Source organism: Peromyscus maniculatus, chromosome 20, assembly GCF_049852395.1.
Source record: "Peromyscus maniculatus bairdii isolate BWxNUB_F1_BW_parent chromosome 20, HU_Pman_BW_mat_3.1, whole genome shotgun sequence".
In the NCBI taxonomy this organism is placed as follows: domain Eukaryota; kingdom Metazoa; phylum Chordata; class Mammalia; order Rodentia; family Cricetidae; genus Peromyscus; species Peromyscus maniculatus.
In genome coordinates, this window is record NC_134871.1 from 47,356,371 (window position 1) to 47,384,254 (window position 27,884).

At 50.3% G+C, this 27,884-nt stretch overlaps 1 protein-coding gene across 1 annotated transcript in view; it reads right to left on the minus strand.

Moving 5' to 3' along the window:
- Cacng2 (calcium voltage-gated channel auxiliary subunit gamma 2) overlaps nucleotides 1–23,687 on the minus strand; it is a 129,820-nt gene extending 106,133 nt beyond the window's left edge. The window contains exon 1 of the mRNA XM_006991902.4: nucleotides 22,676–23,687. Coding sequence (XP_006991964.1) covers nucleotides 22,676–22,886 — 211 coding nt within the window. The 5' untranslated portion in view covers nucleotides 22,887–23,687. The remainder of the gene's footprint in view (nucleotides 1–22,675) is intronic.
- Nucleotides 23,688–27,884: the final 4,197 nt, after the last annotated feature.

Below are 27,884 nucleotides of genomic sequence, written 5' to 3' on the forward strand. Positions count from 1 at the left end.
GCATGGAGTGGTGGAAACCGCTGGAAGGGAGACCGGAGGGGCTTTGTGGTATTCCCATCATCTCGCTCACAGATTCCTCTCTCTGCAATTGCCTGTGTAGGTGATGGAGACAGAGTGACTGACTGATCCCTTCTCACCAGAGTCCAGGTGACACTCAGGGTGGGATTAAGATTAAAAATTGTGGCTGTTTGGGAAAACGCAGAGTTTTCCCCCTAAAATGAAGTGATTGCAGATGAGAGGTTTTGGATATGGCAAAGAATTATTCTGAGTGTCCATTATTGTGATGACAGCAGTTCCAGTTGTTGTAGAAGCCATCATCATCTTCTTCATCTTCATCCCAGTCATCATTACTATCATCACGCTCAGAGAGGCACCACCTTGATCACCATCATCACACTGGGAGGTACCACCTTCATCGTCATCACACTCAGAGAGGTACCACCTTCCTCATCATCATCACAATCAGAGGTACCACCTTCATCATCATCACACTCAGGTACCACCTTCATCATCATCATCATCATCATCATCACACTCAGGTACCTCCTTCATCATCATCACACTCAGGTACCACCTTCATCACACCTACCACATCTTCACCTTTCCTCTTCATCTACACCAGCTCCTTTACTTATGAATGAAGTCTTTGAAAATAATAAGGATGGAAAATAGAAAGTGTATTCCCTATTTATTTCATCTCATTTTTTGAGATGAAATAACCTTGTATCCCAGGCTGGACTCAAACATAATACCTAGTCAAGGTTGACCCTGAACTTCTGATCTCCTGTTTCCACTGCTGAGGTGCCAGGATTACAGATTTTTACCACCATGCCCGGTTTCTAGGTAACACCAGGGATTGAACCCAGGGCTCTGTGTTTGTTAGGGGAACGCTCTACCCACTGAGCCACATCTCAGCTCCCTTGTTCTTTCTTTTTATCTGTTTTCTCTATGGATATGCTAGCTGCTTGTGGTTTAGCAACTTCCCTTCCCTTCATTTTTCCTTGCCCTTCAGCTCCTCCCTTGCTTTCTTCTCATCCCTCCGTCTCCTTTGAGACTGTCTCAACCCTGTGGCCTCTGAGGACACACCGCACACTTGCAAAGGACCCGTAAGTCATGCAGATCCTGCTTGCTAGAAACGACGTGGAGAAGGGCAGCCGAGGCAAGGAGCATTTCTCTGTACTCACAATCAGACATTTCCATCTGAGTCGACAGTCATTCGGAATGGATGCCAGGCCTTTCACAGACAGAGCTGCCCAGTGTTCACTCCTTCAGTGCTCACTACGTTAATGCTGGCCCTCAGCTTTCAGGCAGTGAGGAGTCAAGTCCACAGTCTGGGCTTTCCCTTCAGGACATGCCCACTGCTTCATTTTGTTTGTTTGTTTGTTTTTATCAAATTTTGACATTGATGGACTTTGGTGCTGGGAATCCATTTGTGGATCTGAGTTTAATACCCAGCCCCGCTGATGACTCATTTGGGAAAAAAAAAAAAAAAACAAAACTGTGATAATATCACCTGACTTCTTTGGGTCTTGCTTTCTCATCCAATCAGTGAGAATTCCACCATACAGCATGGGTGAGAAGCCAGTGGAATATGGTCTTTACGTTAGTGCCTGGAGTTGAGCCCATGGTCGGCGCATGCTCACGGGATGCTTGCTTCTCCCAGCATGTCATCCAGAGGGGCACCTGAAGCCAGAGAACCGGCAGTGCTTGGATGTCTGTGGAGGGCAGGTATTCCTGGGAGGTATCCTGTACTCCCTTGTCCACTCACTGCTGCATAGGCAAGGGACTCTGATTTACTCCCCTGGTCCACATTAAACATCCTTGGGGTGAAGTTCAACACCCCAAGTCCAGAGCTTCCTTTATGTGTGATGGGGAAGGGACTCTAAGTGATCCAGTCAGAGCAAAGGGTGGGAAGGGGATGAAGGCAATGACATGCTCCTCCAACCCTCCTGCGCTGTTGACATCCAAGCTTGTGGGGAATGCTACTTGGTCACCCCCATCTTCTTACAGGGTACATCTCTGCCTCAGTGGAAGGATTCTGCAGCTGCCGGCTTGTGGGGCCCACCCTCTCGTTACTCTGCTCATCTTTACCTCCCTCAGCCATCGAGGGCGGTTGATAATTGCATTCGGGAACTGCAGCCCAGGCAGGGAAGGAGGCAGAATTCCCGAGTGATCGGATGTCCTTTTAAAAACTTCAAGAGTGCTCTGAGACAATTCGCTTGTCTCCACAGATGGGGGAAGTTCCTACAGCTTGGCTCACACCTGGGGAAGAAGTGGGGCCCAGACTCTGTGCTGGAGCCAGGGAAGTGGACAGAGGATACTTCAAACCCAGTCTCCACCTCTGCTTGTGAGCTGTGCAAGGGGTTATATCTAGTCTCTTGGCTACTCAGTTCCCCCATCTTCAAAGTGAGATTTTAAAGGCGGGTCCACATGGTTGTAGTGAGGATAAAATAATATAAAATTATATATATATATATGCTTTTTTTCTTTTTGAAGCGTTCCTTTCTCTTTGTGTTTCTCCTTCTTCCCAGGTTCCTGGATCTAGATTTTTAGAAATGCTGGTGGCTCAGAGGTGGGATGCTGGAGCCCGGTGACCTTGGGGAGATGGGCAGGAAAAGAACCCCACAGAAGTTGGATCGCATACACAATGATGGCAACATGATTATGTGGGCTTATTATTAAACTGTAAAATACATGATACCAAAATAACAGCAATTGTATGGGAAGCCAATGGGCATTTATTGCTAATCTCTGGTTTGTTTGTGACGACTGCCCTAGTTTATAACTGATGCTCAATCACGCAGTTATTAAAAAGAAGACGCCCAACTTGACAAGACTGACGATGGTGATACATCTTCCCAGCATGGGAGGCTCTCCCCTAGCTTTTAATTGAAGGAAAGCTATGCAAGTGTTTTCCCCTCATTTTTAAAAAATTCTTTCTTTCTTTCCCGCTTTCAGACCATCTGTCCAGCTATTAAAATCTCATCAGCATCATTGTGAGAGTACTTACTTCCCCCAGACTGTCATCCCAATGGGGGCGCCTGGAGCCAGTGAGCTCGGGGCACTAGGGTCCCTCTGAAGGGCAGGCATTTGCTCTGTGCTCTTGTTGGGAGGTATCCCATTTCCCTTCCTGGCTTCTGAATGCTAAATCGACAAGGGACTCGGTGATTTATTTCCCGGCCCCACATTAATGCCCAGTAATTAGTTTATAGCCTTCCTAATGTGTGGACACGTTCTGTGGTGGACGAAATCATGATGGCTCTTGTCAGCGGGTTAGGGTCTAACAAGACAGTGCTTGATCTGTGGAAACAGCCCTCTTGGGGTGAAGTTCAACACTCCAAGTTCAGTGTCTTCTTTATGGATGATGCAGGAGGGGGGATGCTCATGAACCTAAGTGGTCCAGCCCGGATGAAGCTCAGGAAGGGATCAAAGCAATGGCCCCTGTTCTCTTAGGCACAACACCTGCGTTGCTATCATGCTAGAAATGTCAACTTGAGGATCTAGAATTTCCTGGAAGATGGGTCTCTGGGAATGTGGGGGATTGATTATTCTCTTATGTCAATGTATGTGGGAAGACTCATCTTGATTGTGGGCCAGGGCATCCTCTGGGTTGGGTAGAATGGAGAAAGCGAGTGGGGTACTATCCCGGTACACCCGTTCCTCCCTGTTTCTTGATGGTGTGTGTGACACACCCAGCTGCTCCAAGCTCCTGCCTTGACCTCCCTGTCACTATGTGCGCCAGGATAAACGCTTTCTCTCTCCTGTTGGTTTCGTCCAGGTACTTTTTAATCACAGCATCAGGAAAAGAAAGCAAAACGCCATCTTTAGGCCCTCCGGGCACTTTATCACAAAATTATGTGTTACAAGGAGGCTGTCACCTCTGTGGCACAGCTGCCCCCTTTCCTTCCCTGACCAGGAACTGTCACCCCTGAGACACCTGGACATTTCTTCCGAAGTCAGGATGGTCAGTTGTACATCCACAGATTCAACTAAACACAGGCCACATATGTTATAAAAACTTGCATCTACAGTGAGCTCATTCAAGCATTTTCTTTGTTCTTACTTGCTCAATGACATCTTGGAATGACTTTTTACCCAGCATTTGAGCTGTACTTGGTAACACCAGTCATCTAGAGATGGTTTAAGTACACCAGGAGATGCATGCTGGCTACTTGCCTCTCCCTCCTCCTCCTCCTCCTTCTCCTCTTCCTCCTCCACCCTTCATTTTCTTAAGAATTTGAGGCTCTTTGGGGTTTTGTACCAGTGAGAGCCTGGGGAGGGTCCTGGAACCATTCCCACATGGATACAGAAGCATGACCATACTTCATACTAGGCAGTTGGTCTCTAGGCGGGGAGAGAAATCCCTTCACCACAGACAGAGATGAATGGGTTAATCCCTCTATCTCTGGTGGAGGCTTGTGGAACAGCCTCTCCTGACTGCCCATAGAAAATAAGGTATGCCCTCAGCACACATCAGGGAGGCCACCCCATCTCTCTCCATACTGCCGCCTATACCACGGTCTCGATTGGGAGACAGTTCCAATCCCAAGAACCGAGTCATCCCGACACCCCTGACAGGCTCTTGGCGATCCAGAGACTTCCATGGGTTGACCTTTAACCTTTCTGCTGTCTTTTTCCCTGTGTCTTGGTTCACCTGAGGCAGAAAGCTGGAGTGTGCTGTGGATGGAGGGCGCCCTATCCACTTCTTTCAAACTCAATGATGGTCTAATGTCAGAGCATGGTTTCTGTAAAGTGGGCTAAGTTCTCTCTCTCTCTCTCTCTCTCTCTCTCTCTCTCTCTCTCTCTCTCTCTCTCTCTCTCTCCCCTCAGGCACTATTATCCTTGCTCTCCTTTTTGGAAACAGGCTCTGTCGTTGGCCTGGAGCTCTCCAAGAAGGCTAAGATGTTTGGTCTGCGAGCCCCATGGACCCTCTCCTCTGTTTTCTCCACACTGGAATTATAAGCATGTGCCACCATGCCCAGAGTTTACATCAGTTCTGGGGCTCAGACTGAGGTTCTCCTGCTTGCCAGGCCAGCACTTTACCACCCAGCCCTCTCTCTAGCCCTAAGCTGGATATTTGGAACAGTTGTTAAAAATCTAACGAGAGCCTTAAATCTGTGCATCTGCAGACATTGCTCGGGACGCCGCCGTAGCGTGGGCATCACTTTAATCACTTAGAGATAAGTGTCTGGAAAACGGCAGAGTGGTCGGTGTCTGGATAATGCACATGGTCTCTAAATGACGGATAGCTGAGAACTCGTGCCTGGGAGCAACATCGCCAACTTCAGAACCTCTTTATGTAGCAAGCCTTGAACTTTTGAATGTGAGCCTTCTAGCATGCCGCTGGTGGACTGTCATCTCTGCTTTTCCTGGCAAATGAGAAGGTGGTTCAGAGGGACCAGCCCCAGGCCTTAGAGCCAGTCAGGAACCATAGGCAGGTCCACCTAATGCCTGCAGCCGCCTCTTCCTGGAGCTACTGGATTACAGCATGGGGAAAAAAACAGGGCAGGAAGCCCTAAGGGCCTGAGGGGGAAATCTATACGATGCTATGATGTGTGGCCCTGCTGTTCAAGGCTCCAGGTGCCATTGAAGCTGGGATCCTAGGGCCACAGGCCTTGTGACTCTTTCTTAATGCTCCCACCAACAGTGGTGTTTCAGAGGGCTGTCCCTGAACAGACTGTCTGGTGGAGTAGAGGCCTCCTCCTGGGAGAGGCAGAATCATGTTGCCTCTTTTGGCCCCAATCATCAGGGGCTATCATCCTACCTATTCTCAGTGGAGATGCCCCTGTATCTAGGAGGGCCTCTGCTGGTCCTTTGGGCTCTCACCCCTTCCCCAACACCTGCCACCACACCTTGTCATATGGTGTTCCTGCTTCCCTCTGGCTTGGGTCTCACCCCTGGCTCCTTTTCTCAGGTGGCAGCCTCTGTGTCCTGCTCTGCCTCTGCCCGTGTGCCTGGTGCCAGGGCACAGTCTTCCTGAGCTGGAGACAGGCCCTTTGAAGCAGGTATCCTTCTCTGGCGGCAGTCCTGGGAGGGACTCGGCTATCCCAGGGCCCGGGCCACAGAGCAGCTACCTGCTTTCTGCTTCTGTTGCTTCGGTGAGAAGACACCCTCCAGTCAGTTCATTCCCCCATCTTTCCTCCCTGCCCAGATCTCCCTTCTTACATTTTAATTTTTTTCTAGGACACTGTTACACACTAGGTCCTGTCCTGTCTCTTTTACTTCTCCCAACCCATTGGCCTGCCCCTTCCTCACTGACCAGGCAGAGGCAGAACCAATACAGCGTTGTTCTTAGCTTTATCTCCTGGTTGAAATGATGCCTCCTCAAAAACAGAAGCACAAGAAAGTATACGGCTCTCCGAACGTGCCTGCACTGGCAGGCATCGAACACCCGAGGGTGCCTCTCAGATGGCTGGAGAGGGGCAATTGCTGCCCACTTCTGGCTCCTCTCAGGTCCCTCCACCATCTATGTCACCACGAGTGCCGCAGATCACCCAGACAACGGGAGCCTTCGCCTGCCACAATCGCCAAAGAGAGGCCCTGCCCTTGTCCAAACCAGGAAGCCCCAAATTGCCTCGGACATGTGGGGCCCTCTCTGGCCAGCCCTGCTAGGCTGCTTGGCTGTAGGTAGACACACCTTTGGAAGGGATGGCTTTGTGGACTGTCACGTGAGCCTGGAGTTCACCAGGGGGAACAAGAGAGAGACAAGACCATGTGACAGCCAAGGGACACGGGGACAAGTGGCCGAGCCTCCTGAAAGTGGGGTCCAGCAGAGTACATGGACCAGAGGAACTATGGGAGCGTGAAGGTATTGGCCAAGCCCCTGCCGTCTCACGGTTAGCATTCAGCTGCCCGCCTGCAGCCACTGTTGTTACCCGCTCTGTGGCCCTGCAGAGTCCCTCTTCTGGCCTCAAGTCCCTTCAGAAGAAGGGGACATGTAGGGTACTCTGAAGACACCCCTAGCTCCCTTCCTTTCTTCTTGTTCCAGAAACCACAGGACCTCCAGGCCACATGGCAGTCTGGAACAGAGGATGAGCTGCCTAACATTCCTTGTACCTTTTGCAGGGTCGTGAAAAAGAACTTTTGGCATTTGAGACTAAAGCAAGACTGTGTGGCATCTTCCGGGAAACAGTCCGAGGAGCCCTTTGCCCTTTGTCTTTTTGTGTGCCATCTGCCTCCTTGATAGGTGAAATGCGGAAGCAGTGGCTGGTGCTCTGGCAGCCACTCTGGACTCTTGAGACTGAAAGTTGTGTGGTTATGGAGGTAGAGTGGGGAGCTGGGGACAGTCTGTATTGCCAGCCGGTGTGTGGAGCCTCCAGACACCGGAGTCCACTGCCTTCCTGCTTCCAGAGCCACCTGCTTGGACAAGAAGAAACCCTTTCATCTTATATGATGCCCCCCTTGTTCATTTTCTTTTTCTGTTATTTACAATCCAATGTAACCCTTTTTGGATTAAAAACTAAAATTCCTTCCAGGAAACTGGTCTAGGGCGGTGATATTAGATTTTTTTTTTTTGGTGTTTTTTTTTTTTGTTTGTTTGTTTGGTTTTTTTTTTTTTTTTTTTTTTTTTTGAGACATGATTGCTCTGTGTAGTCCTGGCTGTCCTGGAATTTGCTCTGTAGCCCAGGCTGGCCTCGAACTCAGAGATTCACCCGCCTCTACCTCTTTTTTTTTTTTTTTTTTTTTTTTTTTTTGGTTTTTCGAGCGCCTCTACCTCTTGAGTGCTGAGATTAAAGGCGTGCGCCATCACTGCCCTTGCTGACATTAGGCTTCTCTAAGTATTCACTCCCCATGGGAGGCAGAAGGACAACTTTCCAAAATGTCCACACTCCTGCTCTGCAGCCCATGCCTCTGTTTACACTGTCACACAGTGCAGTGGGCTGGGACTGCTGTGGAGTTAAGGCCTCTAGTCACTTGGCCTCCAGCTGAAGGGTATTCCTGGACTGTTCCCACATAGTCACAAGGGTCTCTAAGAACAGAGGAGAAAGGTGAGCATCTTGAGAAAAACTTCTCCAGTTCTGGCTCCAGGGATGAAGGAAGAGCCCCAGGGAAAGGATTATGGATGCTTCTAGAAACAGCAGACACCCAAGAGCCTCGAAAGGAACCCATTTCTGCTGGGCTTATTTGACCTTAGCCTGAGAAACACCCTCAGACTTCCAACCTGTGGAACTATGAGAGAATAAGTGCGTGTTGTTTGAGGACCCCATGCTCGGGGTCACTTGTCAGAGCTGCCAAGGAACCGAGCACACGGCCTGCTTCCTGCGGAAGCATCTGCGTCAGAGTACTGGGCAGCTCGTGGAGGTCCTCGGGACAGGGCCTGACACCCAGTCACCAGCTAGCTCCCAGGGAAAGTGTCCTCCCACCTCGTGTCCCCTTCACAGAGCCTGTTTGCTCAGCTCTGCACCCTGATTCTGAGAGTGTGGTCCCACAGACAAGCAGCACCCGCAAGCTGAACACACAGCACTTCAGCATCTGCCTGGACCTGGGATGAACATCAACATCTCAGCAGGATCCCTGGGGATTGTGGGAATATCTAGACCCTTCTCTGCTCTCTCCTTGGCCTCACCCTTCTGAGACCAGTCATGAGGGGGATTTCATTTCCTTCTTCTGCTTTGGACCTTTCCCCTGTTCTACTCAGCAAACTCTTCTTCATCCTGCAGAACCCAATGCAGAGAATATTTACTAGAAGATTCTCTACCTGAACCTCTAATATGGATCTGCTTACTTCTCTGGCCTTCGTGTGTGCTGGGTTCGTGGTAAAGACCTTGGTGCCTTCCCACGTCTTCTTCTAGGTCCCAGTCTCCTTCATAGACAAGACAAGTCTGCCACCACAGACATTTACCCAACTCCTAGAACACACTGTCTTAAAGACGACATGGGTGTCATCTTCTGTCACAAGGGCAATGGCACTGAGTAACGGAAGAGGATCCTGGCTAGGACAGGAGCAATGTGGAAATACATGCAGAATACACTGGAAAACAAGAAGTAAAGCAGGCAGGCCGAGAGTTGGGGATAGGAGGCCATCTCTTCTCCCCAGGCTTTGGCTGGGCTCGGTCACCCATTGACACAACACAGAGTCTGATACACTCATCATTCGAGACAACTCAAAGTGGATTAAATCAGACTATTCTCCTAGATCAAGTCAAATGTCTTAAAATTTTTATCGACTTATTTTTGACTGTTTTTTTGTGCACATGTGTGTTATGTGTACGTGTGTGGTGTGCAGGCCTGTATTTGAGTGCGATCACCTGTATGTGTGCATGTGGAGGCCATAGGGCCACATCATGTGTCTTTCTCTCTGCTCTTTATTTCTTGACACAGAGCTCTCACTGAACTTGGCTGGACTTGTCATTTTGTGTAGACTTACTGGCCAGCAAGCACCCCAGGACCTGCCTGTTTCCACCTTCCTCCAGGCCTGGTGCTAGGATTATGCCCAGGCACTGCCACACCCGGCTTCTACATTGGAGCTGGGGTTCTGAGCTCGGGCCTCATGACTGCTGTGTTGCCCTACCGAGCCATCTTCCCAGCCCCAAATTCCCTGTTTACACTCTTTTCTTTTCTTTTTTTTTTTCAGAGCTGAGGACCGAACCCAGGGCCTTGCGCTTGCTCTACCACTGAGCTAAATCCCCAACCCTTTACACTCTTTTCTGAGCCATCGCTGAGTGATTTTTTTTTCCTTCCTACCTAGAGAACTCTTAAGAGTCCCCTCTGGTGTGGAAGATCTTTAGAGATACAAATTGGAAAGGGGGCACCCTCTGATCCACCAGAAATCCATCCCCTGCCTCCCTGCCTAGGCAGCACACAACACCTCGTCTCCCTGGTAACCGATATTTAGTTATGAATGAAGCTCCTCGTGGAGTCCAAGCTCAGCAAGGAAGCACTGTCTGACTTGGGATCGAGGGAGAGCGCTAGCCTTTAACAACCAGCCATGGAGGTGTGGCATGGGCACAGATCTCTCTCCTTGGTCGCAAAAGATGCCCTGGAGTTGGGTGGCAGATTCAGTCATGTGCCTGGCTCCCACCAGCACCATTCAGAGGAGCAGGCTGCTTGTGCATTTGTCTGCAGGTGTGGTTATGTGGCTGCCCTCCTCCTGCCACTGTTACTGCTCCACCCTGCCTGCCTGGTGCAGCGTTGATTGGGTTTTTAGTCATCGAAGGATGGGTCTGCGCCTGCACTTTGGGGTCTGCAAGCTCAGATGCTCACAGAACCCAGATATCAAAGTAGCCAGTCAGGATGTCGGGGAGCTCTGGGGACCTGGGACAGGGCACAGCACATGCCTTACATCTGTTGCCTGGGTCCCACTGTTGTTACCAGGCAAGGATGAGAACCAGGGTCACAAATATATCTCCCTCCATGGGAAGCCAACGCCATGGATACTCATGGGACAGTTGTCAGTTTGTGGAACCTTGAGGCCCCCATACCATCTCTAACAGATCTCTGTTCCCAGCACTAGGGTGACAATGGTCAGGCACACTAGTGGTTGTGGTGGTACCTTGTGCCCGGTGGGTGCTTAATCGATGTTACTTGGCGCCCTCACTAGACCAAGAGTGGGGCAAGGAGCAGAGTCAGAGAGGGTCACAACCCACTCACAGGGCAGGTGCCACCATTTCTCCTGCGGTCTGTGGGAGGAATGGAGTTAGCAAGATTTGATTCCTCGCCCAAAGCTACCTAGCTGGTGAGTGAACAAGACTGGATTTGAACTCGGGCTGTTGGAAGCTAGAGATGCTGGGAACACCAGCCCTGACTGAAACAGAAGGCAAACTCTGAAGGTGACAGAGCAGGGAAAATCTAAGACATGTCTCAGTCTTCAATGCAGACTATGACCTGCAGGTTTTTTTCCCCCTATTCCTTTGTTCTGGCATCCCTCTAGGTGTAGACCCTAAGCAAGCATGTCCCTTGGGATGATGTCTCTGTCCAATATCACCCCCCCCCACTTACCTCTCCCTGCCACCCCTCCTACATCCGGTCTTTCCAGCAACTGTCTAGACCAGTGGTTCTCAACCTGTGGGTCCCGACCCCAAACGTTTTTTCACAGGAGTCATATATCAGAATTGCGTATCAGATACCTACATTATGATTCATAGCAGTAGCAAAATCAGCTATAAAGTAGCAAAGAAAGTAATTTTATGGCTGGGGGGCATCACCACAACATGAGGATCTGTATTCACAGCATTAGGAAAGTTGAGAATCACTGGTCTAAACCCTGGTGGTCCCTTTCACATTTCCATTCACTCACACCTTGTTCTGGGATGCAGTGATGATTTAGAAAGTTCTTTTGTGCCAGGCATGGTGGCACATGCCTTGAATCCCAGCACTTAGGAGACAGGCAGGAGGATCTCTGTGAGTTTAAGGCCAGCCTGGTCTACAGAGAGAGTCAATACTATGTAGAGAAACACTGTCTCAAAAAAAAAGTTCTTTTGTAAATGAGTGAGAAGCCTGTGGTCTAGAGGTGGGAAAGGAACAAGAAATAGCTATGTAGAGGATAACAGGAATGCCAGGCCTAGGGTGTGAGCTTGCTGCCATGGTTAATTCTGACTGCCAACTAGACAGGATCTAGAATCACAGGAGACAAGCCTCTGGCAACGCCCATGAGGAATTGTCAAGATTAGGCTAAGGTTGGAAGACCCACCTTATATGTGGGTGGCATCATCTCATGAGCTGGTATGGGAGTTCGAATGTAATTGGCCCCCATAAGCTCATAGGAAGTGGCACTATTAGGAGGTGTGGCTTTGTTGGCGTACGTGTGGTCTTGTTGGAGGAAGTGTCGCAGTGGGGGTGGGCTTTGAGGTCTCCCATGCTCAAGATACTGCCCAGTTCACTTCCTGTTGCCGGCAGATCAAAGGTATAAGACTTTCAGTTCCTTCTCCAGCACCATGTCTGCCTGCATGCCACCACGTCCCGCCAAGATGAACTAAATCTCTGAAACTGTAAGCCACCCCATTAAATGGTTTCCTTAATTAGCTTTGTCATGGTGTCTCTTCACAGCAATAGGAACCCTAACTAAGACAACCAGGGGCCCTGGCAGGATGAAAAGGAAAAAGGTAAGCTGATGGCCTCTCCCTGCTTCCTGAGTGCCATGCAACCAGCTAGCCTCTGACTCCTTCTCCCTGCCACAATGGACCACGCAGAGAGTTCGGGGCTAGCTCTGGTTACCTGAGACTCCGCTTCAGAAAGCAAACAAAACACACTGAAAGCAAAACGGGAGGGCAGGTATTGTGCTGGGCATGCATGGCAAAGTAAAGTGGGACAAAGAGCCCAGAGGGGCCATGGCAGGAGGTGACAAAGGAGCTGGGAAGTAGACAGAAGACGAGGGGCGGGAATTATTACTCTGTCCCCAACCACAAGAGGAATGGCCTTGCATTGAGCAGCATGTTCTGTTTTGAGAATCGTGGGGAAATCTAATGAGTGGCTTCTCCAGCTTCCCCACATTGCCCTGGGTAAGGGACATTAATCTAAGCTAAGCCCTGGATTGCTGAAGATGTCTCCCATCGTGCATGGGAGTATAGGCATCAACACCCAGGACATCTCAAAGAAAGGCTTGGGGAGGAGGTCCAGGGAAAATTGTGAACCCGATGAAGTGACGCGGTCAGACGGGCATGGGTTGGAATCCCGGCTCTGGCATAGTGTGACCTCAGTAAGTTTCTTAACCTTCCTGAGCTTCTCAGGATGGGGATGATGGGGATTGTGGTCCATCTCTCTTCAGCTCCGTGATGCTTAGATGAGAGCTAACATCTGTGAAACATCAGCTACAGTTCTTAATAGAAAAGAGGCACTCAAGGCATGCTAATGGTTGTGGGTGGGGAGGCTCTGTGGGTGAAAAAAAAAAGCTTACTATGCAAGCATCAGGATCTGAGTTTGATTCTCAGAACCCACATTAAAGGCCCAACTGTGTGCTATGTGTTTGTTAAACCCTGGGAAGTGCTGAATGCAGAGGGATCACTGGACTTCTTTGGCCAGCTAGCTCAGCCCAATTCACAAGCTTCAGGCCAGTGAGGAACTGTCATTAAAAAAAAAAAAAGGTAGATGGCACCCAAAGAACAGCTTACCCACCCCCACATAATGATTATTATTCTGTAGTAGTGGCAGCTGTACAAGCAAAAATATGCATATACACACAACGCTATTATTATCATCACCATCACTCTGCTCGATGTTATTGGGATGCGGCAGAGGGTGTGGTTTGTTCTTTATCTGATAACGATGAGATCAAACTTGGGAAGGGAAGCAGCAGAGAGTAAGTGACTAAGCAGAGAAAGAGGACAAGAGGAACTGGACTGCAGAAAGGGCTGAGGTGACCACAGGCCATCCTCAGAGAGCTTTCCTGGGGTACAGACCCTTGTCTGTAGGCAGGGAGAAGCTGGCACTGGGTATTGAGGGTGTAGGGGGCTACAAAGTAGAAGCTTGGCTCTCAGAGGAATGAGGTCACAGCAGTCTGCTCCTGGAAACTTGTTTCCAAGCCTGAGCATTCTTGTTAGCAGCTGGAAGCCTACCCAAGGACAAGGAGGTTCAGGGAGAACAAGTGTGGATCAGGGACGGGGTGGCGGCTCCTTGGAGGCAAATGCAGGCGGCTAAGCCAGTACTTCTCTGCGGGACAGTAGCCACCCTGGATGTCCACCCCAAGCCAAGGTGTCCAGTACCCCAAGGCTGTGACTTATCACCTCCTCTGAGCTATCTGGCAAAGTGGCAGCCAGGAGGCGCCCCAAGGGGGCTCCAACATGAGTGTGTGTGTGTGTGTGTGTGTGTGTGTGTGTGTGTGTGTGTGTGTGTGTGTGTGTACAAGTTCAAGGGAGACACCTGCTCCCACCCATGTCCTTTTTCGAGAACGGGGTTCCATTCAAGCCCGAAAGGAAAGACTGGCTGAGAGATTGATTTGAAAACCTAGCAGGGGTGGTGGGTAGGCTGCTGCATCTTTTCTGTACTCCTAGGATTCCCCACACTTATATATTCTTTGGTGTGTTACCACGTTGGTCACTGGTGGATCTTCTCTTTTAGGATGAACTCCTTGAGGGATGAGTGGAGCCTTTTATGCCCTAAGCATGAGCTCTCGGTTAGGCAATGGACCAGGCTCTGGGGAGAGGGCTGGAAGGCCTTCCCTGTCTGTGTTTACTATTTGTGGTGGCTTGAATGTGAAATGTCCCTCACAGGTTCAAGTGTTTGAACACTGGGTCCCCAGTTGGCGGCGCGGTTTGGGGGTGGTTATGGAATCTTTTGGAGCTGTAGCCTGGCTGGAGGAAGTATATCACTTGGGGGAGGGTGTCATCTTTGAGGATGTATAGCCTCACCTTACTTCCTGTTCACTCTCTCTGCTTCCCGAGTGTGGATACAATGCGATCAGCCAGCTTTCTGATCCCGCTGTCTCTCCATGTCTATCCTCCTGGAACCAAAATTAACTCCCTTCTTCCTTAAGTTGCTTTTGGTCATGGCGTTTTATGACAGCAACAGAAAAGGAACAGAATCAAGCTTATTTTCTAGGAAGGTGGGAAGGTACCCCCCCCATTGTGTGCTGGCTTTATCTCTTTCCTTCACCCCTTTACTGTGTTACTATGACTACCTTAGTGCCAGTCACCCAATTACAGCAGCCACCCTCTCTCCAGGCCTCACACCTCCCAGTGAACTTCTAATTGGTGTTGATTCCTCATACCACCTATTAGGCCCTCAAGTTCCAGGGACCAGAGCAGGTGGGAGGCCAGTGGGATCCTCCTGGCTCACACCCTATCCTAATATGAACTGCTCTGTGACCCACTTCTGTCCTCATGGGCTCACATCTCTGTCCCTTCCAGCTTTGTCCCACCCTGCCCTCCAGTCACACCAGATCACCAGTTCCCTCTGGGGTACACGTGTTTTCATGAACACCGTTCCTCCTGTCAGGAATACCCCCCTTTTCTCTGGCTGCTCACTCGATTTTCAAAACTCTGTCTTCCCCAGGATGCCCTACCCATTCTCCATGCTCCCAGAATCCCCAAGTGTTTATACTTCAACCATCGTTTGGTGGATCTTCCCTACCAGACGGAACTCTTCTGGGCAGGGATCTGTTCTTTCAGCTCTATCCCAAGGCTCAGCAGAACCTGGCTAGGGTGGCATGGGGGGACAGTTGCTGAGAGCATCCCATACCCTTTCTTGCCAGGAAAGTCACCGGCCAGACCACATTCCTTGGGCTTATGTTGCTTTGAGTCAGAGTCTGGACACGAGTTAATGGCTGCAGAGACCCCCTTGGGGTGACAGCATACTGCCTGCCATTCTCTTGACCAGCAAGGTAGCTCTCTTCCTCTGACTCTAAGACACACATTTTAAGTGCCAACGTCATGAAATTAGAATGCCCCCCTCTCTGTCTGTATGTGTGTGTATACTTGTATGTATGGGTGTGTTCATGTGTGTACACATGTATGTGGACGTCAGGGGTCAAGTTTAAGTGGTGTTCTTCAAATGCCATCCAACTAATTTTGGGAGGCAGGGTCTCTCATTGGTCTGGAGCTTGTTGAGTGGCTATACTTGCTGGCCAGTGAACTCCCAGGGTCCACCCATCTCTATATTCCTTGTGCAGGGATTCGAAGCCCTCACCACTGTGCCCGATGTGTGTGTGTGTGTGTGTGTGTGTGTGTGTGTGTGTGTGTGTGTGTGTGTGTGTGATTGCGGTGTGTGCATGCCACGGTGCAGGTCTGGGAGCCAGAGGATATCCTCATTGTCAGTCTTTGCCTTCCACCTTGTTTGAGGCAGGATCTCTCACTGTTTGACGCTGTGTAGATCAGTCTAGCTGGCCTGGGATCTTCTGGGGATTCTCCCATCTCTACCTCACTCTAGGAGCCTTGGGACTGCAGACATCTGCTACTACATCCAGCTTTACTTTGGTTCTGGGGATTTGAACTCCGGTCTTCATGCTTACATGACAAGCACTTTACCTATGAGCCAGCTGTCTAGAACTCACCCTGTTTTTCAGTGTGGGACTGGAGGCTGGCTTCCATGGCAAGCATCTTCCTGAGCCAGATTTCCAGCTCCCAGAGTCTATTTCATAAACACCACAGACCCTCAATTGATCATACAGAGTTCCAAATCTCCCAAACTCAGCCCGAGTGCCACCCCTTAGTGGCACTAATCCAGGCTTAACCTGTACACACACAGGCCAGTGTTGCTGAATTAGGCTCTAAGGACCCTGATCTCAGTGACCTTGAATGATACTGCTTCCCAGGAGGTCCCCAGATCCTTGGCCTTGCACTTGGAATTTCATAAAGGGTCATCATGCCAGGCGGTGGTGGCGCACGCCTTTAATCCCAGCACTTGGGAGGCAGAGGCAGGTGCATCTCTGTGAGTTCAAGGCCAGCCTGGTCTACAGAGCGAGATCCAGAAAAGGTGCAAAGCTACACAGAGAAACCCTGTCTCGAAAAACAAAACAAAAAAATAAAGGGTCATCAAAGGTTGAATCAGTGCAGGGATTGTTTCATGTGTGGCTGTGAATTAGCCTGGACATGTAAAATGCAAACTTCATGTGAATATGGAGTTTGACCAAAAGACTTATTTAAGATTAAAAAGAGCCATTGACATTTTAAATTTTAAAGACATTATTTTTGTTTAGAGACAGGGTCTCACACTGTGGTTGAGCTCATCCTTGAACTCGCTGTGTAGCCTAGGCTTGTCTCCAACTTGTGACAACCCTCCTGTCTCAGCCTCCTGAGTGCTGAGCTCACTGGGGTGAGCCACCCCACCATGCCCTGATAGTCTGATAAAACTGGAAACTTCTTAGCAGCCTGGGTAGAGGTTCCAACCTCTCCCTGACACAGCAGTTCTTGCCCTGATGTCCCCTGACAGCCTCCGTAGATGTCGAAGGAAGCAGAGCTCAGAGCCAGGGTCTTTCTACAGGATTCCTACACTCCGCTCCTTCCTCAGGTCCTTGTTTCTTCTCGAGTCCCACTTTGATCACAGCATCCCTCTGTCTCTCTTTCTCCCTCACTTTCACTCACTCCCTTGTCTTACGCTCGTTATTTATTTTAGAGTGCCCAAAGGGATGTTTTCCCTTTTACCGCTTGCTCAGAAACCCACCCCTGGGTGATAGGAAGGGGCTGCCATGTCTGTACTCCCTTCCCTTATAGCTGGTGGTGATTATTTATTTATTCACTAACAAGGATAGGCTGACATTCTGCACTGTCACTATCACTGTGGGGACAGTGAGCAGAAAAGATTAAACACCCCTGCCCTCATGGCGCTGATGGTCAGGTGGCAGGAAAGAGATACGAGTATAACAAAAAGTGATTCAGTGGCCTGGACAGCAGTAAGTACTTAAAATGAACACAAACAAGCGAATGAAATGAGTATGGGAGGGGGTTTAGGAGGAAATAGGTTTGTTGACTGACATTTCAAACAGGATGGGTGAGGACAAGGGAGGCAGCTGTCCTCCCAGATGGGGTGTTCTTCCCTTCCTTACCCCACGAAGTCGTTCAAGCCCTAATCCCCAACCACTCTTGCAGGAAGGGTTATGATACTTCCTGCTTTTACGAAAAAGGAAAACTGAGGCTTATGGCCCCAAATGCCACAGCTCAATGGGTTGAAAGGAATCCGCAAAGTGAACCCGGTTCCGTAGGGTTACAAACGTTTCTCCTTCTAACATCGAGCTTCCTCTGAAAAACTCCCATGACACATGGGGGCTGTACAGTTGGATATTTCCTGAAACTTCCCATAAGCCCATGGAATGGTCATGCCATGAACACCTCCTAAATGAAAGGTCCCAAAGAAATAGGGTCCCGGCTTGTCAGGCCTGGAACCCTCTGTTGGGAATTGGTCACTATAATCCCTTGGCCTCAGTCTAGCCAAGAACGATTACAGTTATGTCCTCCTGGAAGGGGCAGGGTGGCACACTGGCAGAGAAGTCAAGTGGTCAGAGCTCAGCCCTCCTGACGACTCATGCTGGCTCAACAGGGCGACATCTAATGCAGAGAAAATGGGGCCTGTTACAGGCAGTGACCATGAACAGTAGCCAAGGTGCCATGCCCAGAACGTTCCGTGGGCCTCCCGAGCATATGGAGCACAGGAGAAAGGGGACCTCCATGTGTCTGTCACAGGGGCCTGAGTGCAAGTTCTGGCTCAGCCACTTTCTGCCATGTGACCCTGGTACGTGGTCCTCTCCTCATACTCACCTAGGAAACAAAGATTCAGGGAGCGTGGGGGCGGGGCGTTGTGAAGTACTGTGCACAAAGTCAGGCTTGGCTAGCAGATGCTAAAACACTGGGCCTGCTCTCTGACAAGCTGCTCTCAGAACCCAGGTCCTGGGCAGGGGGTGTTCCAGGGCCATTAGATGAGCTGCATGGGAATTTTCCTGAAGGACAGAAGGCTCTGGAGGTGCGGGTATACTGTAATGACCATAGTCTACCCAGAGGTCCTTGCTCTGGAAATTGCTAAGAGATACTTGGGTTGCGATAACAGAAATGGAAGAAGACCCACGGCTCCCTTTCCATTCCCTGTAGAGATTGAGCGGGGTATCTCCCCCTTCCCTTGAATAACTGCCCTCACGTTGGCGAGTTAGGAACTGCACAGCCCAGAGACAGAGTCCTTTGGCTTCTTTTATTTTATAATAGACTTATGACTCATTATTATTTTTTTTAAAAAGAATTCCAGGAAGAAAAAACAAATCATTCTGGTCTCTCTTGCTCTCTCTCCATTCTAATAATGTTTGCACTCATTTAAATCATATTAAGAATCTCTGAGTCAAGATTTTGATCAATATTTCTTGTGCACCTACTGTGGGCAAAGTTCCTAGACTCTAGGGCCTAGAGAAAGTCAGGTTATCTCGGAAGTACGATATTGTTAGGGAGTGGCGTACACACAATGAGAAAGCAGGAGCGTCCAGAAAAGCAGGTGGCTTCCCTTAGACCAAAAGCTCTGTTCTTTCCATCTGTAGAAGCAAGAGTGCATGCTGAGAGGCCTGGAACATTCTGCCACCCTGAAGGCCAGGCGAGGACCATGCAGTTCTGAACTTAGAAAAGACAGCTAGAGACAGTAGAGGAGCTCATCATTCAAGAGAGTGAAGGGGCAGAGTAGCCAGCAGAGGTGCCGTGCACAGGCAGATGGGGGTACTATTGACCCTCCAGGAGCCGGAAAGTTCAGCAGGGGAAAGGCGCCAATTTGGACAGAGGGCAATATTTTTGTTGTTCCTTATAGTGAGGTAAGGGGGTAAGAAAAGAAGGATCAAAGTGGGGTGGTTTCTGCACCAGCTCCTGGCTCCTCCTCTGCAGGGATGGAAGTCCTCTGTGGGGGGAGGTCAGAGTCGGGGCAACAGGGAGGCAGGGGCTGGAGTCTTTGGAGATGATTCTTCCTCTGGGGTTACAGCGGAGGCTGATTCTCCAAGAGGTAAGCCGCTGTGGTCCAGAGATGCTGTACTTGGAGCAAGCTGTTCTTGTGACCTCTTGGAGACTTGACTAAGTTTTTTATTTTTTTCTGAAAGAGTCAATTCAGCTCCCCATGCCAGTACACTCCTAAGACAGCTTTCTGAACACTTTCAAGTTTCTACCCAGCACTCTGTATATGCCAGTATCACGCACAGCCTGCCCTCTCTCCCACCACAGGCTTGAATCCCAGGAAGGACACCCACCTGCCAGAGAGTTCAAGTTCACATGGAGAGAGTTTTCAGTTATCTGCCGAGGGGAAAATAAGGCCTGAGGTGTTTCCTTGATCTCCTTCCTTCCCCAGAGCAGGGCCCTAACAGGTGGCCATGTCCCTTCTCATCCCTCCGCAGACTCATTAATTTCAAAAGCAGCCACAGAGACAAGGAACTATTTCCCAGTTCTTCTGTTCATGAAGAGCTAAGAGAAAATAACCATCTCAGGAGACTACACACAAAAATCCTAATGAAAAGTAGAGAGCAGAAGAGACAGGAGGCGGCCAGGCCCGCTTTTCAGCTGCGATTATCGGCAGCCTCTCGGGGAGGCATTGGAAGCCTGTTCACTAGGTCACCGGTGTGGGCACAGAGCACAGTTCAAGACAGGGTGGGGGCATCTTTCTAGAGAGTCTACTTTCTCACCCCAGGCCCTGATTTGAAGAAGCAGAAGTGCCGATGACCCAATCCTCATTGAACCTGACTGTTCTGAACGCTCAGAGACGCAAACTTGCCAATACCATACCAGCTGTGCGTGCCGACTCACGGGAACCTGTGAACCTCACTCAGCTTGTGGAAATCCATGCAGTTTGAAAATCAGCACCTTAAAAATTCTCCAGACACTTCCCGAGTGGCCAAGGTCTGGTTTTCTGAGGTGGTCCCAGGCCTGCAAAGTCCCAGGCCTGTGAAGAAGTCCCAGGACAAAAACTCCAGAAATGGGAAGCCAGGCCAGACAGGGCCCTGAAACTCACTAGCTCTTCCAATGTGTGCCTTGACTCCATGTGGCAAAGGGACGGTTAACCCAGCCCTCCCATCACTGCCTGGAGGCAAGTGCCTGGACTGGGCACCCGGGGAGGTTGCTGGGGACAGTGCCAAACCCACAGCTCCTGGGCGCATCACACAACTCTACAGGAGTGTTGCAATCCTAACCCTTTATAGTCAATGGAGGAGGGAGAGAGTGCAGCCTGGAGAGAAAGCGAAAGGGGGTGCCTAGCTGTGGGCACCGAACAGATGGGCTTCTAATGAAAATACTTAAAGCCTTTTGATGCACAAGTGACCCAAAGCCGCCGCAAGTCTGCACGTCTACTGCGAATTATGAGATGTTTAAAAGATCACGGTATTAAGGATCCGTCAATAAACCCCTGATTAAAAAAGTATATTTATACCAAGTCACCAATATCTGATTACATTTGCCCTAAAAGAAAGACACAGATTTTTCTCTAATTTTTTCTTGGCTGCAGCTCTCTTACCCCTCTAAGCAAAATCCAAGGAATGCAAATAGCTGCAAGGGATCATGTCCCCAAAGCAGCCCTCATTCACTTCGCTTTCTTTCTCTTTCAGCATCAAAGCTTGCCATAAATGTTTAATTACATGGAAGCTGCCTTTCCACTGCAAATGACTGGCGCTATGAAAGGCTTTTCATTTTTTAAGAGAGGCGGAATGCGTGTGTGTAAAACGGTCCCTATTAATTTCCTGATATTGACTCTCTGGCTGGGGACGAGCATGGAGTGCTCGGCAGAGAGCGTCTCTGCAGAATGTTAAAGGCAGGGCTTGGACTGAGAAAGGGTACCAAATGCAGTATGCGTCAAACAGACCATCGCTCAATGAAGTCACTTAGCTATTCAAAACATGTTCAGCCATCACTCAACCGTTTGCACCAAGAACACTGGGAGGGGGGCATGTGATGTGAGCTCTTTCCCAGACTAGTGTTCGGCTCAGTGTGGGTTAGATCCCCAGGACGGGGCCGTTCGTTTTTACCCTCTCCCCCCATCTGCTGGCCCCATCTCCCTGCAGCACTATCCCACGTTGAGCTTAACAAACAACCCCGCAGTGCTCGGTTCCCCGGTGCTGCCTCCAAGGGCCTCCAGTCTTGGTTCACATCAGTGGAACACACACACACACGCACACACACACAAGCCTCTTTCCACACAGGGGCATATGTGTCTCTCTCTGCCTGTCTTCCTATAGGTGGCTTGCTCACACAGACCGATATAGCTATGCAAATTCACTCCTTCATCTTAAAGTCTGTGGCTAAATTCAGCTTGTATGACCTGCAGAGTTTTCCTCCTTCCTCTGGTGTTTATGAATGTGTCCCAGAAGCACATGCCTACCTCATGCCCTAGTCTCCCGGCCTTTATGCCATGGGAGCCCCTTGGCCCATGGCACACGCAGCACACATGCCCCCCCAATGACTCTGCAAGAGCAAGGCCAACAGCTGGCACCCCCACCCCATGCCTTCCCATTCCCCCTCAACCTCTCCGTGCCCTCACCTCCTGCCTGCACAGTGCTGACTCGACTTGCTTCTGGATGACAGACATGTCACTCTGTGTGGAAGCAAATCGGCGCTCAGCCTAACCAGCAAGTGACCGCTGTTTATTGGAACTTGGGCTTGTTTCCTGTGAGAGACGCATGCATTTATAGACTTCGTAAATGTGAACACACACACACACACACACACACACACACACACACACACACACACACAGAGCCACCTTGAATGATACGTGGGGCTCACAGACATTACGAAATGCTCTTGAACTCGGCTTGAGCTCCTGAAATAATTAGAACCTACCAAATAAAGATTCTTAGAAACAACCGATTTTTTTTTTAAAAGAAGATTTGCAGTTGGTGATGGGTCTGTAACTTTTGAGGAGTGAGGGGAAGAGGAAGAACCTTTTCTGAATCCTTCATTGCAAAAAAGCCGAGCAGCACGCAGGGAAGAAATTATTTTCCCTCCTCCTAGGTGGCAAAGCTAGACCCAAAGGCAAACCTTAATGACTCCAAAGCAGCCAGAGCATACTGACTCCACAGACAATCTCTTGTTTTCGCCGTAGCAATGAGGAGGTTTGGGAGGACGGGGTGGAAGCCAAAGAGTAGAGTGTGGGTTTTTGCTTATTGATTTTCTTTCCTCTGAAACTAACCCAGCCAACCTTGATCTGCAGCGGCGGCAGCGGCGGCAGCGGCGGCGGCGGCGGCGCGGCGGGAGCGAAGTGGGAAAATGGTGGAATGTGAAGGGGACTTATTTGGAGTCGGGTGGGGAGGGGGAGTGTGGAGGGGAGGGGCGGCGTGGGAAGGGGGAGGAGGTAAGAAATCAAATACCTTCGAGGCAGCAGGTTCTCCATAATCCGGAATGGGTCATAACTTCCTCGTTCTTTTTGCTGGTTTCGTTCTCACTGACACTTTTGGTCTTGCAAACCCCTCTGGAGTACAGCCAATAGTCGGTTCCCACAGCGATGGTCATCAAGCTGAAGGCAGCGAAAGCACCAACGGTGGTTAAAAGCATTTGAACACCTCGATCAAACAGCCCCATAATTCTTCATTATATAAACACCCAACCGACTTCTGGTTCTCAGGAGCGTGTGTGTGAGGGGTGCGAATGGTAATTCCACTACTAATATAATGGATCTGTGTGTGAATTGAGAATATGGAGAGATATAAAAAAAGGGAGATAAGAAAGCTCACGGAAAAGTGTGTAAATTATAAAGATCACACGGGAAGAGAGGCTTGCCTTTTGAGATCAAAAAAACTGTTCCAGTTGCAGCGATTTTTTTTTTAAAAAAAGGGGAAAATAAATAAAAAGACACCCCCCACCCCCCCAAGTGAGATGCCTTAATCTCTTTTCCTAAAATTCTGGTCTCCAGTTTCCATATGTGATCGCTAATTTGGAGATGGCTTCCACAGCGCGCCAGGGAACAGCCGAATTCTCAACACCATCTCTCATGGTCCGGACCTAGACAGTTAGAGACTGGGAGAGCCGGGAAGCAACCTGCGGTCTTCGTTCGCGGCTCTGCGGCCTGCGCCATGAAAATCCCTGGCTTCGCCAGTTCTCTTCCTTGGGGAGGGAGGGGGTCCTCGGGGTGCCTCCGTTTCAGAGGAGACTACCCAGTCTTCTGCAAGCCCTCGAGCTCAGCTGCACCGGTGCGGGGGTCTCGCCTCCCATGGTTGTGCCCCGGCGGCAGCGGCAGCGGCGGCGGCGGCGGCGGCGGCGGTAGCAGGGCTGGCGGGCGCGGCGGCGGCAGGACGAGCAGCCGCGGTTATTGTTGTTGGCGGCGGGGGTAGTGTCGGCGAAGTGGGGGAGGGAGGGGGTTTCTCCCGGAGAATCGAGGCGGGGTTCCCTCCCCCGATCCGCAAAGCTCCTTGGAAGCCAGCGAGTGAGCGAGCGAGCGATGGGGCGCGCGAGCCGGCGTCTTGCAGCAGGCAGGCCCGCCCGCCTCCCCCGCTCGCGGCCGCGCAGCCCCGGGCCAGGCGCTCCCAGCTACAGCATCCCGGTGCTGCTGAAACGGACAGCTCTCCCCGGCCGGGCGCTCCCACCTACTGCATCGTCGTGGTGCTGAACTGGACAGCTCCCCGCGACCGGGCGCTCTCACCTACAGCATCGCCGCGGTGCTGGACTGGACAGCTCTCGGAGGAGCGCCCACCTACTGCGTCGCCGTGGTGCTGAACTGGACAGCTCCCCACTCTGTGTACTCCCTGAGCTCTGTAGCCCGCCAAGAGTCGGGCCTGGGCCACGGGGGGCCTCTGTCCTCCAGGGACAGGCCAGGGCCGAGCGCAGGGCTGCCTGGCCTCCCCCGACTTCTGTTCCACAGTTCCGGAATGAGTGCTCCTGGAGCTGGGAGGAAGGCGTAGCTGGCGATCTCTCTCTCTCTCTCTCTCTCTCTCTCTCTCTCTCTCTCTCTCTCTCTCTCTCTCCCTTTCTCTCCTCTTCCCTCCCCCCTCGGTGTTTCTTCCAGATCAGCCTCTTTCTCATTCCATCTCTACGTGCCCAGAGCTTCAAATACAGTCCTCCCAGTCAGACTACCACAAAACTTCAATCAGCTGCTTTTCCGCCTAGAAGAGATGGACATAGAACCTGGATGGGTAATTATAAACATAATCTGTATGTGCGTTTCTCCCTCAATTGTGGGTTCCAAGATGCTTTGGGGGGAGAGGGTTTTTTTTCTTCTATTGGCTGGATAGATGCCTCTATTTCCTCAATCCCTTCTTGAGCTTTGTGTCTTTCTGGCTAACAGGGGTGTGCATAGCTCTATGAGCGAATCTCTAGTTTTCTGTGAAATTCTACATCTTGCTTCTACAAGTAGACATTTTGGAAAGATTATTCATGTGAAAGCATGAGGAGAAAGTGGTTGGTGACTGGGGCTAGGGCCATGATACTCTTCTACTCATCTCAAGGATAAAAATGTTTTCAGGAGAAGTGGGTGAGTGTGGATCTTTCCAAGTTCCCCCTTGTCATTTATAAATGAGATTGAAGAGATTTTTTTAAGTGTCTCTGCTATGAACATGGAAAGACAGGAGCTTCCTCTTGCTCAGCAGAGCTGTGAGCCTGGGTTGATTCCTGTGTCACCTCCTCAGACTGCGTATGCAACTTTTCCTTAACGTGAGCCTGGAAAAGGAAGCATTTTGGCAATGCTCACAGCTATGGGTGACATGTTTTCTCTGACCAGTTTTGTGACTAAGTAAAAGGAGATCATCTGAGGCAGGCTCTAGGCTATGTCTTGTCTTTGGGGGAGGGGCTAGAGAAAGCTGTTAGTGGAATGGGTCAGTTGAAGGGTGTCAAGAGATGCTTTGATTTTATAATTTGCTAATTCCACCCCCTCATTTTGCCTTGAGATGATTTGCTCAAAAATTTATCAGTGATCCAGAAATTAGGGGTGTACACAGAAGAGGGCTGAAGTAGAACAGTTTCTTGGGGTGTGAAACCCACTGCCTAACTTCATCCTTTCAGTTTCCAAGTCACAGGTAGAAACTGTCTTTTTCACTACCCCGCCTAAAACTTCCTTTTTCTCCCAGTCTGTGCCCCCTCTTTGGACCAGAAGGACCCTTCTGAGGATGGATAGCTGCATTTCTGGGCCAGAGAGAGGGTCCTGGCATCTGGAGAATGCAACTCAGAGTTCTGCAAGCTGTGCTAATGGATTTTAGTGGAAGCTGGAGCTGGTTTGCAGGGCAGGAGTCTTAGGCCTTGGTTTCCTGTCCTAGGAGGGCAGGAGTAGCAGTGGGAAAGAGAGAGGGGATGGTCTGCTCATCCCAGGGGCAGGTCAATCGTGGCTTGGGTGGGTGTTTTTCCTGGGCTCCTATCCTTACGCTTTTTTGGTAGTGAGTCTAAGCTCTAATGGTTGAGCCGTCCTCCAGCCCCACTGGGCTGCTATCCTTCAGGAAGCGGTGGGACACAGGTGTCAATGAGGGGGTCTCTTGAGGAGGGCAGTTGTGGAGAAATGCATGGGTGTCCTCCTGGGTGTCTGAGAGGTTTCCCTTCATCAATGCCTGTCACCTTGACTGCCTTTGACCTGCCCGTGGATAGTGGTGGCAAAACACTTCCTCTCATCCCTTCCCCTCTTCACAATCAACTCCTGAGCTTTCTGCTCAGAAGGCACCCACAGCAGAAGCCTCTGGTTGTCCACAGGCTCTGCTTACCTCAGGACTGATGATGGTGGTTGTAACGTTCTCAGCATTGGATTCGTCTTCTGGTCAGATCATCACCAGGAGAACAACAGGGGTAAGGGGAAAGGGAAGTGGTTCCTACAGCCAGCATGGAGGCCGCAGAGGCTACTGCAAGGGAGAACAGGCCTGGGGAGACAGCTTCCCTCGAGACTTGGGCAGTTGCCATATCTGCCCAAGTTGGCTTCCTGAAGACTCAGTTTCAGTGTCTGGGAAATGGGTCTCTAAGCACCTGTCCACTCCTTTCAGAAGCTTCCCAGCTACTTCCTGCTCTTTGCTTCTTGCCACACTGCTATGACTTTGGTTACCACACCGATGACACTTAATTGTGTGGTGACCCCCCTCATTGCCTCCTAAGTCCTTGAGGTCAAGAGCTGAGTCGTGGTCACAGTTAAGACTTTGGAACCTAAGGAAGTTCTAGATCCATAGTAGACTCTTGGTAAACGTAGCCCAAGCAGCTACAGTGTGAACTTCACATGGCAGAAGAGGGGTGAAGAGCCTGGCATGTGGCAAAGGGGGATGCCTCTCATTTCTTCACCCCATTTTACATCCAAAGAGCTCTGTCTTCATCCTCTGCACACTTCTTGTCTCATAGCCCCCCCTTTCCAAATGAGTTTTAAGCCATAGGGTCCTTCTGCAGGCCAGGAAAAGCCACCTGGGAGAGCTGGCCCTGCTCAGGCCCTATTTGCTGCTTGGGACACACCAGGCACCTGCGCTTAGTGGCCGCTGAATGGATGTCTAGGGAGCAGCTTTGTGTGACTGCAGTTTGTTACTTGGGAAGGGCTTAGAGGAAATTAGCTGAAATGCCACAGGCCTATTTTGAGCTACCTCTTTGATGGAGTGGAAATAACATGGGATTTGGGCGCAGCAGACCTGGCCTTGAAGTGTAGGGCTGCCGTTTCCTCGTTGTTTGACCTTGGGCAGTTACTTAACCTCTCTGGAAACTTGTATTTTCATTTATCAAGAACTGGGGGTACAAGCCTTATGCTGTGGTCACCAGAGTTATATGTTAACAGCTATGGCACAGGCTGACACTTATTGGGTGCTGACCCATGCTGAATCCCACAACCCTCCTATGAAGAGGTATCACCTTCCACCCATTTACAGATGAGGAAACAGAACTACCCAAGGATGCAAGTATATGGCACCATTTTTCAGACTTAGGGCATGACAGACCCTGAAGTCCAGCCCAGTTCTGAGCATCCTGAGGAAGAGCCTTGCATCAGGACTATCTGCTTCTCAGCCACAGTTTACAGAGAAACTTCTGGGTGCTAGGTGTGTTCAAGTTGATACCACACTCAGATCAAGTAATTCTCAACTATGTGCTAAGAACCTTTCCTTGAGGTGAGCAGAGGCCCAGAGAGGTCACATCCCAAGCCCAAGGTCATATGCCAAGTAAGTGGGTCAGCAGAGATGTGAACACTTTGAAGTTATTCAACAGCCACTAACAAGTCCAAAGCTGTTTCATTCAGTTTTTTTTTTTTTAAATCCAAACTCAAGCATCTACTGAGTGTCAGGTACTGTGCCGGCTCCTGGCGAGTGGGGCAGTCTCTGTAAAGGTGAAAGTAAGGAGTCAGCCATGGCGGCACGCACTTGTGACCCCAGCACGCGGGAGGCAGAGGCAGGAGGATCACTGTGAGTTTGAAGCCAGCTAGAGTTAGATAGTGAACACACACACACACACACACACACACACACAGAGAGAGAGAGAGAGAGAGAGAGAGAGACAGAGACAGAGACAGAGACAGAGACAGAGACAGAGAGACAGGGACAGAGAGAGACAGAAAGAGACAGAGAGAAGAGAGACAGAGAGACAGAGAAGAGAGAGACAGAGAGACAGAGACAGAGAGACAGAGACAGAGAAGAGACAGGGAGA